The sequence below is a fragment of the Momordica charantia genome (genome assembly GCF_013281855.1).
Source record: "Momordica charantia cultivar OHB3-1 chromosome 9 unlocalized genomic scaffold, Mcharantia_2.0 BLBB01000009.1, whole genome shotgun sequence".
NCBI classification, from domain to species: Eukaryota; Viridiplantae; Streptophyta; class Magnoliopsida; order Cucurbitales; family Cucurbitaceae; genus Momordica; species Momordica charantia.
Window position 1 is genome coordinate 13,179,440 of NW_028275167.1, and position 12,500 is coordinate 13,191,939.

Consider the following 12,500-nt stretch of genomic DNA (forward strand, 5'->3'; position numbering starts at 1 on the left):
AAAGCCATAACCAGCCTCTTTATTTATGTACGTACACCTTTGTTTCAAGGTGGGGCCGCCCTTCCTCCTGCTAATCCGGCCATTTCCGAACCTTTCTTTCCCACCCCATTCAATGGAGGACTTCTCAATTCTTGCGATTCCCAGCCCCTTTAGCTTATTATAAAAAAAAAAGACTCAAAAACGAGGGTTCCACACCTTAGCTCGGCAAAATTGGTTTAATGATCTCTTTCTTCGATAGGCCGGTCCGGCGCTCCGCGTGGTTATATTCGTAATGTTCCGACTCGCCAGTCATTATGGATCTAATGGCATGGCGAGGCAAAGGGGGGAGGGAGAACTACGAAGCTTCGTAGACTCGCAAAATTGCTCCGCTTAGAATGCAAGCAAGGTCGCTTGCTTACTCTCCGTTGGCGGCAAGAAAGGAGGCATTGGAAAGACTAGACCATACTAAAGTCAAGAGGCATTCGGGAAGCGACTAGTCGCTTCCGGCCAAGCTTCTATCAGGCCGAACACTCTACATAAATAAAGAGATCCATATACCAGTCATGAGCGATAGCGAAGCCTAGAAAGGCGCAAGGCAGGATCGAAGAGCTTAGTGTGAAACGCTCAGGAAAGGAGCAGAGAAGGGGTTGTGCGCCCTCCGCCCCATCAACCTAATAATAATGAAGGGCTTTGATGCCAGCAAGCACCCTTGTTGTTGTTGGGGAGTAGGGTTCCAAACCTTGTTAGTCTTTTTATATAATAAGCTCCCCTTTCTCTAATAATAAGGTAAGGCTATGAAGCCCTTCCTTCAACAGGTTTTGGCTTGCCCCTTGTATAGGTTGGAGCTATGAAGCTGACCTTATTATTATTCAAAGGGGAAAGGGCTTTTTCAGCTTGCTGCTCGCTTTTTTCTCGCTTCCGAGAGGCCAAGGGATTGGATTTCACCTATGATCAGATCCGTGGGCTACCATAGTTGACTTTTTTCGTGGTGTTGTTGAAAGCGAATTTGGAAGTAGGCCTCGCTTTTCGGAGCTGCTCCCAGCTCACACTATGGTGGAGGAGGTGCCGTGAAGATCTAGGAGTGTGAGCAGTACGAGCTGAAAGGCTCCCATACTGTTTGGAGGGCAGGGGGCATAGATGCCAAACAAACCTGACCCCTATCTATCGTCGTAGAAGCAGTCCCTAGGAAAGATTATGGTTCTCGGGTATCCAATCAATTAATCCCCCAAACCGGGGAAGCTTAAGCGGAAATGAAAGGGTAGGGTGAGGGATAAGGGGGGAAGCCCCTAAATTGAAGGCTTCGCTCGCTCGCTCTAACGCTCGTTTATACGACAGCGAGTGGAGTGCATAAGCCCCTTTAGAGATAGGGGCGAGTACTACACGAGCTCGTAAGTCAAGTACGGAACGAGCCTTGTCTACGAACTTTAGAGATAGGGGCGACCTCGTCTTGCTTGCTTCTGGCGAAGCTTCTAGCACTAGATAATCGGCATTATTTTATGGTAGGAATACTACTTTTTAGGCCGACCACAATACAAGTCATGAGCGATAGCGAAGCCAAGCCGTATAAAGGCGAGCAGCCCAACTAGCAATAGCAAACGGCCTACTTATAGCCTCTTTTTCCCCTTACTTACTCCCTATTCTCTCTTAAAGCTTGTAAAGCTCATAAAATGGAAATTCTGCACGTTTTCCTCAGCTCAGCTCAAAAGGCAAGGGGAATGAATTCGAGAACTTGATTGACATTGAAAGATATGTGTACCAAACAAGCAATATGCCGATTGATGTACCAGCCAAGCCAGCTCGACCGGGATATTTGATTGGACAGAAGAACAACGGATTGAACAGGACAGGACAACCGGGAAGGGAAGCCTGACATAGATATTGATTTGAACAAAGGAACTCAAACCGGTACCAGAAACCAAACTAGAGATGGAATTCCAGATTGAACAGATGACCGACCTACAATAAGACGCAAATCGAATTCCGAATTCCATTCTCTAAGACGAACTAATGACTTATACAATTCATACAGGCACGCATGAAAGACGAGCGAAAAACGATGAATTTGCCTTCAGCCGCTCGCGGGCCCCGACCGACTAGGCCCAGTCAACCACTTATGATGACTTCGCCCTTACCTACCTGTGCTGGAGCCTCTCCTTCACCTCGTAAACTCGGTAAAGCGGCTGAGATTACCTCATTCACCCCTTTCTGTAGGTCAGGATCAACAGGATTGGTTGGGTGGCTGGAAGCTGACGGATCCGCTCGAAAGAAGAACGCAACGAATTGAATGATGAATGATCAGGAAGGGCTGGACCTCTCTTGGTTGACCGAGGGCTCTACTTCTCTTCCCGAGCTCATGGACTCTGTTTATGGAGGGTACTGAGCGAATCGACTACACAGAACAATCAAGCCCGAATTCCCCTGGATGGAAGGGAAGAATGTGGACAGATGGAACCAAAGAGGAGCTCTCCCTGCTTAGCGCAGGCTACATTGGACCCCTAGATCATGAAGAAGGTGTCCCCTACACCGGACCGGAATCTCCATCCCGATTGGGAACCACAAAAGTGATTATCAATGGCTGGTTGAGCTCAAGCTCTTGCTTCTTGGTCACCACAGAAGCAGAACCAAAGCGAGCAGGGCCCACACCTTAGTTGTTCTATACCTTGCAGGAGAAGGGTTCAAGTACCCATTCGGGGATTAAGTGGAATATTAGCCCGGAAATGCGACTCTAACAGCTAGGTTTCGAGAGGGCTATATCGATCTCGGAAACAGGGGAAGAAAGGGAGGAAGGAATGAGATTCTTTATAGCCCTTTCCAGACCTTATGTAATTTCCTTCGGTTGGGTTAGCTTTTTGGTAGGAAAGGCGGTAGTAGAGTTGCGTCAGGTCCTTCGCCTGACTCTACTCTTTGTTTTCCAGGCAGGGATGCCCATTGTTCCCTGCTCTAACTCCTCCGATTTCCCTTTGCTTTCTTTATTACTTATCGCACGTGCCCAGTCTCAACGTCACTTCCCAAACCAAAACAGCCTTTCCCAGATCTATGAAAGGTGAAACGTTGAAGGTCCACAACAGGTAACATAAATGAACAAGTTTATTTTGTATTCGAGCTGCTGAGGGCCGGAGCTCGTATGGATACATTACTTCATTGTTCTATGTTCTATGAGGCCTTGCACTAAGCACATACTCGGAGAGGGTCGCGAAGTGTAAAGATCCGGTCTTTGACAACCGTCGTAAGAACAACAAAATCGATTGTGTCTTCGACACTATAACTATAGGCGGGACCTGTTGTAGGATGATCGCCGAGTGGCGTTCTGCTCGATTAGGCGAATGCGAGTGAGGGATAAGCTTTCCCCGTTCGCTAGGAGGGAAACTCGGGAAGAGTTCAGGCAGAAATAGATGGTGAAAACCCCTTTGGAAACTATTAGTAAAGCGTGCCATATATATTGAGGGACTCCATATCATTCATTATTAAAGCGAAAGCGACAACGTAACCTTAATGAAAATCGATAAACGGGAATGCGTTTCCTAATAATGAGCAATGCTGGTAACAGCAAATGGTTCCTAACCTCATCAAAATAAGAGTATGGCATATCCGACGAGACGGCAACACGCTTGGACAAGTAACGCGATGAACCGTACCTGTATCTCTAGGCGCTATGATGTCTTATTATGTGGATCATGTCTTCCTTTTCGGGTTCCAAACCTCCCCCTTCTCTAATAGGGGAAAGTACAGACCCACGCCTAGGGATATACAAGCGCCATTCTTCAGATGGATCGCTGTTCGATAGTTATTGTAGCCGGGATAAGCAGGCACGAACTTCCGTATAGCGCCCTAGTTTGTTAGTACAAGTAGCTAAGAGGGCTGGGAAGTACGACTTGCGTCAAACTTGTGAAAGAATACTTGCAGCGCACCTGCTGAACAAGGCTCCTTGAAAGTCTTTCGGGGATTACCAGTTCCGGAGGGACCCACCATTGTACTTCTAGGGGAGGGTCTAACATAGCGGAAGGCCACGGCTTTTGTGAGTGTTCAGCACAATACGGTACGGTATGCCACCAGCATAAATGAGGCACACAAGAGACACCGGCGCGATCTCGATTTAATGCCAGCCTGGAAGTGATTCGCTAAGTCGGGTAGCGGCCGCCTATTGTAGAATCGTCGATAACCTGGCTGCCACTATCATGTGTGTAAAGATTGACTGTATAGGCATACTGGAAACCGTTTGGCAAGTCAAGGGACCCTGAAATCCGCTCCTTAGCTATAACGTTCCAGAGTCATGCAGAACAGACACTAACCGTCCGAACATTACTTTACTATTAATTAATTGGACCTTCAAGGAACGAATAGAGTACAAAAACGAAAGATTCGAGTAACCCTCCGAGCTAGGGATATTAATAAAGGCCGTAGCAAGGAGACTTTAACAGACCTGTTAGAGTAAAGCCTCAACTTTCATAATGTTCGCTTCAGTAGGATAAAACAGCAATCCCAAGACTAGCTTTCCCGGACAATGTATATTGTGAAATGGTGGTGCTATAACAAATCCAGAGTACCTTAACTTGCGGTTGCCGCACAAAGAAAGCAGGTCACCTTAACCAGTCATACCCATTTATGGAGATTCAGGATCTGAAGCTCAAATTAAAGCCATGAAACAAGTAGCTACTCCTACTGCAATTGCAATTGGGGGCTTCTTTTAAGCCAGCCCACCAAAGAATTCCACCTCGACTCCCCTCTACCAGAGAATCCATGAATTCCGGGCACCTTCAGTAGCAGCAGGAATGGGAAAGACAAATAACCAGCCAACTATTATGTATGCCTTCCTCTCATCTTCCTTATGGAATGGGCTCCTCCTTAGAATTAACGAGATCGTTAGTCTTGGATGAATCTTCTTGAAACGGGTCGATCAACCCTAGAGGACTCGATGGCTTAACAGTCCAGTGAATAAGCTGATTCAGAGAGATAACCCGGGCTTTAGACACTCGCCCTACTTCTAAATCTCGATAGAAAAGGTTGGGGAGTGCCAGATGCGGAAGCAGTTCCAGTCCCAGCTGCTGAGGTGGCGTAGTGACAGGTGAGAACAATAACAACAGAAGCTGCGGAAGATCCAGCAGTAGTATATTCGGTTGTTTGCGGTGGAATAGATTCAAGCGTCCGGGCCAGTAGATCCAGAGCAAATAGGCGTTGACTTAGTTGCTTTTGCAGTGGATTCTAATCCCGATGTTGATCCGACGCAACTTACCGGTGATAGTCGCAGCACCAGGAGCTTTCAAGGGAGGCAAACATGTATATCTCGATAGTAGCCGTGGCATACCTTCCGGATCGAGGGTCCCCCCCGGTAAACACCATACAGGCAAAATACCAGCGGGGGGAGGAGGCCCTTCTCACTTAAGCTCAAGCATTTACTCGTCTTGGGGCTAACGTGGGATCTGCTCAAGGACCTACCTACCGGTTTAGGTAAATATCTAATGCGCTCCCTGACGGGAGAGGTCATTTTTTGAGGAGAAACTATGCGCTTTTCAACAAAAATGGTCGGAAGAACGGGTTTAAAAATTAATTAATATATATATATATATTAATATATATATATATATTAATTAATATATATTACCGGCTGGCTGGTTTTTATGCAAAAAAGACAAAACGGAATTGGATTTCCACTCATAAGGAAGGAAGGTTAGATACCTTTGACAGGGTTGTCTTTTTGGTTGAAATGGGATGGTGTTCAAACTCCCGAAATGCAGTCTAGACAGCGGGCCCTCCCCTTTCTGACTGGACTGACTCTCAGGGTCAATCTCCTCCGGAGCATGCTGCACAGCCACTCATTCGTCCTGACCAAATAGTCGAATCTATCTCTCAGCGATTCTTTTCTCCACTAATAACCCCTTCCCAACCAGCCCGCCCGATCGATTTTGTAAGATCGGCTAATTCAAAGGGGTTAATCTGGTCCGAAGTTGTCGGAACGAATCGTTTGCTTTATCGAACAAAGCTTTATTAGGGGGTCTTGGTTGGCCCCCTATTTTCAACCATTACAGCTGGCGTCGACCAGCTTTGCGATACGGACGGACACAAAAAAGAACGCAGGCAGCGGAAATGCAAAAGAGAAGAGCAAAGATTCCCGACCCAGAGCATGTTATTGACTCAACCACAAATCTGTTGAATGAAGGTAGCTTGCTTACTCTCAGCCGCTAGTTAGAAGGAAATCCGTTGACTTCGTTTATGCCCTTATGCAGTAAAGAAAGCAAGTGAGGCGGGCTAAGCTTCCATTCGAAGTAAGGTAAGAGGATTCGATCTTGCACCATCTTCAACTCTTCTCGGGATCCGGTGTTTTTCGAGAAAAGGTCCGATCCATTAATATCATGATTGGGCCTGGCCAGATCATGAGTGAAATATCATGATCGGGTCGACCAGGCCAGATCATGAGTGAATAGAAAATCGAAAACGTACATAGCAGTTCCAGCTGAAATACTTGGAATAATTCTACCACTTCTACTAGGAGTAGCCTTTTTAGTGCTAGCTGAACGTAAAGTAATGGCTTTTGTGCAACGTCGAAAGGGTCCTGATGTAGTGGGATCGTTCGGATTGTTACAACCTCTAGCAGATGGTTTGAAATTGATTCTAAAAGAACCTCTTTCACCAAGTAGTGCAAATTTCTCCCTTTTTAGAATGGCTCCAGTGGCTACATTTATGTTAAGTCTGGTCGCTCGGGCCGTTGTACCTTTTGATTATGGTATGGTATTGTCAGATCCGAACATAGGGCTACTTTATTTGTTTGCCATATCTTCGCTAGGTGTTTATGGAATTATTATAGCGGGTTGGTCTAGTAATTAGGGGGCGGCCGTTCGGTCGCCTATGATACTAGGACCAATAGGTCAAAAATGGGTTTGTGCCGCAGGTGTTGAACGATCTACTCTACACAGGTGTGGGCTTACAGGGCTAGGGCTCATAAACCCTTTCTTTCATTCATCAATAGGGCCCTGGTCGGTCACTTTTCCGGGCCGGGATCGATAAGTGGAAGTCATAAAAAAGAGATCTTTCTCTTCGTACCTCAGATCAAGAGGAAGGGTAGCTTCTTAAGCTGGCCTATATATATTTATATATATAAAAAGATTCGCTGTCTTTTAACCGTCTGTTCTTCTTTGTCAACGCTACGTTGGACCTAAAGGAAAAGGCGCTACTTAGCCCTACATTAGTAGAAGTAAGCGGCTGAGTTAGCCTAGCCTACCCTACTAATGTATTGTATAGTAGGGTATAGTAGGCGAGCGAGTTAGCGAAGACGCTTAGGCTAATAGATAAGAGAGCGTCGGTGCGTAGCCTTCATTCTACTACGCTACGCAAAGGTTACGAAGTCACTTAGCTCGACGTTAGGAGAGTCAAGTCAAGGGGGAACGCCATACCTACATAGAAGAACCGCTGTTCGTTGACTTTCTAAGGTCTAACCTTTCGCTCCCCTACTGAAAAGGAGCAAAGCAGCTTCGCACCACTGATAGACTACTTAAGATTCAATTCAAAAGGTCCTACTTAGTTTCGTAAGCCTTTGTCATTGTCAGTCAACTAAGTAGGGCCTGAGGCCCCCTGCGAATCCGTAAATCTCAGGAGCATGCCGCAACAAAAGGATGGTCCCCTATGCATTTCATTCTTTCCGGAAGGGAAAAAAAAAGAAGTACCCCCATCATGGTGAACCTCTCCTTGTGATCGGGATGAGGTAGATGCCTCCCAGCCGGGGGGCGGATCGAATCGGAGTTTCCTTAGGTAGCCACCGACCTACAGTTATCCTTAAACTTCCGTGCTTGGTGGAGAAGAAGCGAACAAAGGTACGCTCGCTTCCTGTCTTGTTCTCTGCTGCGAACTGGGATCGCTCGCCAGCTAGGTCAGATTGGAGCAACCTTTTATGAGAACATATTACCCTTATTCGGGGACAAGGGGCGGAACGACCTCTCGATCTACTTACAGCTGCCCAGGAAGAAAAACGTCGTCTAGGCGTTCCCTGTTGCTCCGATCTCCCCTACGCCTAGGACGTTGTCTGGGCCAAGAGCCATAGTTAGTTGCTGTTTCCATTTGCTTGTTTTTTTTTCTTGTTGTTGATACCGGCAAGACCCAGCCAGATGATGTCTGCTGGTTGGTAGTGAGAGGACTCTTAGTACCTGCATACCCAAAAGAAAGGGGGCGCTGATTAAAAAACAATCATTTGATTTTTTTTCTTGCTCTCCCTTAGCAGCGGGGAAGGAGTCCATCTATCTGCCTAGCTTTGGTAGATTTCCTCCAACGCAATCCACAGAAATTCAAGGAATCCCTTGGTGGATAAGTCCGACGACTCAGCAGCAGTGCGGAATTGAGTTTCTCGTCTGGTGGATCTGATCTATAGTTAGGGGGCAATACATACCAAAAGGTTCGAAGAAGGAACGCGCATAAGAGTATATAACCAACCCACCCTTCTGTATAACCTATTCACATTAGTGAAGCGGCTGGATGCATAAGGGAAGTGCACGTTTGTGAGACCTTAGTCGGGATGCATAGGGAAGTCAACCTACGAGCACGGAAGAGCGTGGTACCGCAGCCCCTCTCTAAGTAAAGGTAAAGTCTCTCTTTCAGCGTTAATGTAAGGAAATTGAAAGAAGCGCGGAAAAGGGTCAAACGCGGTTGCTAGCATCGAAGAGAGCCGTCATAGACGAGAAAGTGGGAGTTCGGACTTGGCGAACGAGCTCTTGCCGCGGGAGAGGAAAGCGGTGCAGGCAAAATAACCATTCATTCCGGTAGTTGATAGTGGAGCAAAGGCTGGATAAAACATGGATAGGCATGCCTTATCATCCAAAAGGATGTAGAAACAGCGGGGTCGATCCCACATCTCATAGAGAGGAGGAATACCAGGGATGATAAGGGATAACTAACTCTACAGCTCACAGGAATGGAGTCATTCCACATTACTCCCGTTTTTTCATAGCTTTATTTAAGAGAGAATAGGGAGTCAGGCTGAAATGGCTATACGGCTTCAAAATGATTTTGGAAACGTATGTTGATTGAACTAATAGGTGCTGGGTGAGGGCTTAAAGACCCTAATTTACATAGCCTTCCTGGACACATATTTTTCCTCGGGGCGGGCAGATTTTCCTATAAAAAAAGAAATAGGAGATCCGGGCCTTTTTGGGGGGATAAAGGGCATAACATCGGGTCCTCCTTTTTCGTCGAATGTCCCGGGCCCGATTTAGGGAAAGAACTTTTCCTTTGCTGCAGGGTCGGGGAAAACCATTCAAGCGCCGAGATGGAGATGGCTCTGCTGCGATAGAGGATGAAGGAGAATCCGTAGGCAACTGGTCGTTACTAGAAGATGATAAAGATGCTGGCTGCTCTTTATTATTAGAAGAGCGAGGTGCAAGTGCTGGCTGCTCAATAGAGGGCTGCGACCCTGATTTCCTTGGGACTCTGACTCCCCCTGATGCACGGGAGGCGCAGGAAAAACCACTGGTGAAGAAGATCCAGAAGATGCTGATCCAATAGGCGCCTACTAAAATAAGGGGGAGTAGAAGAACTCGTGCTCATGGAAGGTAACATGCCGGGACGGCGAGAACGAGAAGAAGGATCAAAACATCGAAAGCCTTTCTGAGCCCAGGCATGCCCCTTTAAGAAACATCAGTTTGCACGAGGTGCAAGCTTCTGACGTAGCTGGGCAGGTATATGAGTATAGCATAAAAAAGAAGTATAAGACTTTCTTTCATAATCAGGTGGCGATCCAAACAGACACTGATCTCGAGTAATATTGCCAAGCACAGAGGAAGGCGGTTGATGAGAAAGCATAATCAGGTGGAAAAGGATGGAAAAGGCCCCCAACTAACATAGGGCCACTTACCTTACTAGATAGGGGGGGACACGGCTGTCAAACATCAGAGCAAGAGCCGTATCTCTGATATGTGTCTATGCTTCCTTTCCTTTCTGCGACCCCATTTTAAAGGTATATGGGCAGGAGAACTGATAATCAATTCCATGAGTGGCTGTAAACTGAGAGAAAGCTGATGAGACATATTCCCCCCTGAATCTTAGTGCAAAACAGGAATCCGATGACAAAAGAATCAATTTGCAACCTTAGCTTTAAAAAGCCGAAAAGCACTGAAGTACCCCCTATCTAGTAAGGTTTGTGCTTAATTCATTCTTTTTTGATAACGAAATACATCATCCATAAACGAGCTTAGAACTAACCCCCTATGAATTAGTTCTAAGAAAGGAATGCGATAACCAGAGAGAGAAGGCACGGGCGATGGGCCCCATACATCAGAATGCAAAAGGGCGGAGGGAATTGAAACAAGAAGAAGATTGGAATTCGTAGGTCTTGCCCGTGTTTGGCCAGCTGGCTGCTAAACCAAGAAGAGAATGAAGAACTAGCAAATGCAGGAAGCAATTGAAGGCGTTCTAGTTTGTTCAATGTAGTCGAAGACCTAACAACCAACAAGAAGACCTCTAGTTGCCCTTAGTTGCCAAAGATCAGGAAGCTCTTTGTTATGAAGAAGCCACAAAGAAAGAAGAGGAGAATGATGCTGGTCTAAAGCATATATGGGTTGGCTACGGGCGGCACCCTATAGCTATGACATTATGCGTGTGTAGATCCTTGACAACACAGAGGAAGTCGGAGTAAAGATGGCGCATAGCTTTGGCGATCATCACAAAGTTGTCCAACCGATCCCATTTTTTGAGAGACTGACTTTAGGAACCAACATAGCATCATTGAGATGAAGAACATTGCCAGAACGAAATGATAAAGAAAGAGATCGTACCAATGTCTGAAATAGAGAGTGGGGTGTGGTCACCGGTGAAGACGACACTTTTGCCTTGGTACGGCGAGGATGAGACAAATGCTGCCGGATTGCTCGTCATATGATGGGTAGCCCCAGTGTAAATGTAAAAAAACCATTGAGAATGACGCTTGGAAGATGAATGCATAATACCAGTTGTTTGATGCGAAGCAAAACTCGAGTTGTAACGCTGTGGACATACGATAGCCATGTCTCCAGAGAGAATAAAAAGTATACATACCCAAGTCAATCATAGATGAGAACCCAAGAGACTCTCATAGGATTGCTTCTGCTGTTGATAAGAAGACCGGTGCTTTAGGTTATGAAACTAAGGCCACTTAACTTACTTGATGATTATTTTGAATATACTTCCCATAGATCTCTTGGGAAATTTATGTCGCCATAGATCTTTGAACCGTTTCTGGGCACTGCACTTGAACCACTAATGCACGAACAGGTACTGTTGTTAGTCACACAGTTACAGTTCCTGTGAGAGTAGCGTGGCAGGGAGCACACTTGACAGGAGATAGACACAGGCGGTAGAGAAAGAAAGAGGCAAGCCCCTAATTCAAAATATAGTGTGAGGGGGACAGAGCTTCCATTTCCAAGTACAATCCTCCGCCTCAAGGCGTTCTTTTTTTCCAGGAATCTTTCCATCTTCGGAGCGCAACTTTCAATCAACCTCAAAGCCCTGCAAGGGATGTGAAGCCCTTCTCAATGTCTTCCACTCACCCAGTGGATCCAGGAGGCAAGGGGAATCCGTTGATTTCATCCATTCCTGATGATGTGCCGCTGGCCTACCTATTCTCCTAATGCAACCCGGCGGGGCATGGCATTCAATCCTATCTCAATATATGCTCCTCCAAGGCCTAAGGGTGGATTGAATCCAATCCCATCCAGCATAGGCGGGTAGAGTTCACTCATCCGGTAGCGAGAGGAAGATGAAGAATGAAGCTATAGCCGCTCACCTTTCCGCTATCTGCCTTTAAATGATAGGGAGGCTTAAACAAACAGCCCACCAACCCATCTTTCTTTCGAGATCGAATTCTTGATCTTTGGTGCCAGTGGAGCAAAGGAAGTGGGAGACGAACTCCTCGAGATACCCAAAAAATGGGTTGGATCTATTGAATGAGATCCTGGAGACAGGGCTGGGAGGTATGAGTCGATCGGATGCAGGGAAGCCCAGGCAATCCGTTCCTATCAATCATTCGTCAGGAAGCAGTAGAGAAAGAATCGTCTTTTGAAATCACTTTGTTTGTAATGAAAAGGAAAGAGAAGGCGGCTGAAAAAAGATAGGCAAATTTTTTATAAGCAGAAATTTGGAAATGAATTAGACTCACTATAGTAGTCCGTCCGGCAGGCAATTTCCGTGCAACTATGCTTTCTTTAGTCCCTGCTATGCCAGCAATAGGGAATCCTTAGAAAACCGGAACTCCCCCATTCGATATGTGAAACCGGAATGCAAGTTGCGTGATAGTTTGATTCCCCACAAATGAGAAGTCTCCAAGCTTGACCCCTCCCACACAGGGGCGACTGGCTGGGGAAAGAACCCAAAAGCAATAATAGGAGTCTCGACACAGACAGCCTATTTCGAAACAGGGATGAAAGATTTTAGTTCTATATAGTCTTTCAAACGTCTACTGCACTCACGCCTTTCGGTTCCTATTCGAAACTTCTTCCTCGGATTTTGACAAAAAAAGCAAAAAATCTTTGCATTTAAAAAGGGTCGAGTGCTCCTGCCCCTTTCCTCTT

General features: G+C 46.3%; 3 protein-coding genes and 1 pseudogene across 3 annotated transcripts in view; 2 read left to right on the forward strand and 2 right to left on the reverse strand.

Annotated features, from left to right (window-relative positions):
* LOC148208996 (Cytochrome C oxidase subunit II-like, transmembrane domain-containing protein) overlaps positions 1–1,595 on the forward strand; it is a 3,211-nt gene extending 1,616 nt beyond the window's left edge. Inside the window, exon 2 of the mRNA XM_088117119.1 lies at positions 1,141–1,595. Coding sequence (XP_087973245.1) covers positions 1,141–1,223 — 83 coding nt within the window. The 3' untranslated portion in view covers positions 1,224–1,595. The remainder of the gene's footprint in view (positions 1–1,140) is intronic.
* A 134-nt stretch (positions 1,596–1,729) lies between these two features.
* On the forward strand, positions 1,730–7,681 carry LOC148208997 (NADH dehydrogenase family protein). Its single transcript, XM_088117123.1, has one exon. The coding sequence runs from the start codon at positions 6,499–6,501 to the stop codon at positions 6,796–6,798; it is 300 nt and encodes a 99-aa protein (XP_087973249.1). The 5' UTR covers positions 1,730–6,498; the 3' UTR covers positions 6,799–7,681.
* On the reverse strand, positions 7,619–8,812 carry LOC148208998 (uncharacterized). Its single transcript, XM_088117392.1, is given in 5 exon segments — positions 7,619–7,972; positions 8,056–8,124; positions 8,126–8,136; positions 8,244–8,326; positions 8,667–8,812. Coding segments are annotated over 5 exon segments (642 nt in total). The 3' UTR covers positions 7,619–7,639.
* A 3,219-nt stretch (positions 8,813–12,031) lies between these two features.
* LOC148208999 (uncharacterized) overlaps positions 12,032–12,500 on the reverse strand; it is a 1,628-nt pseudogene continuing 1,159 nt past the window's right edge.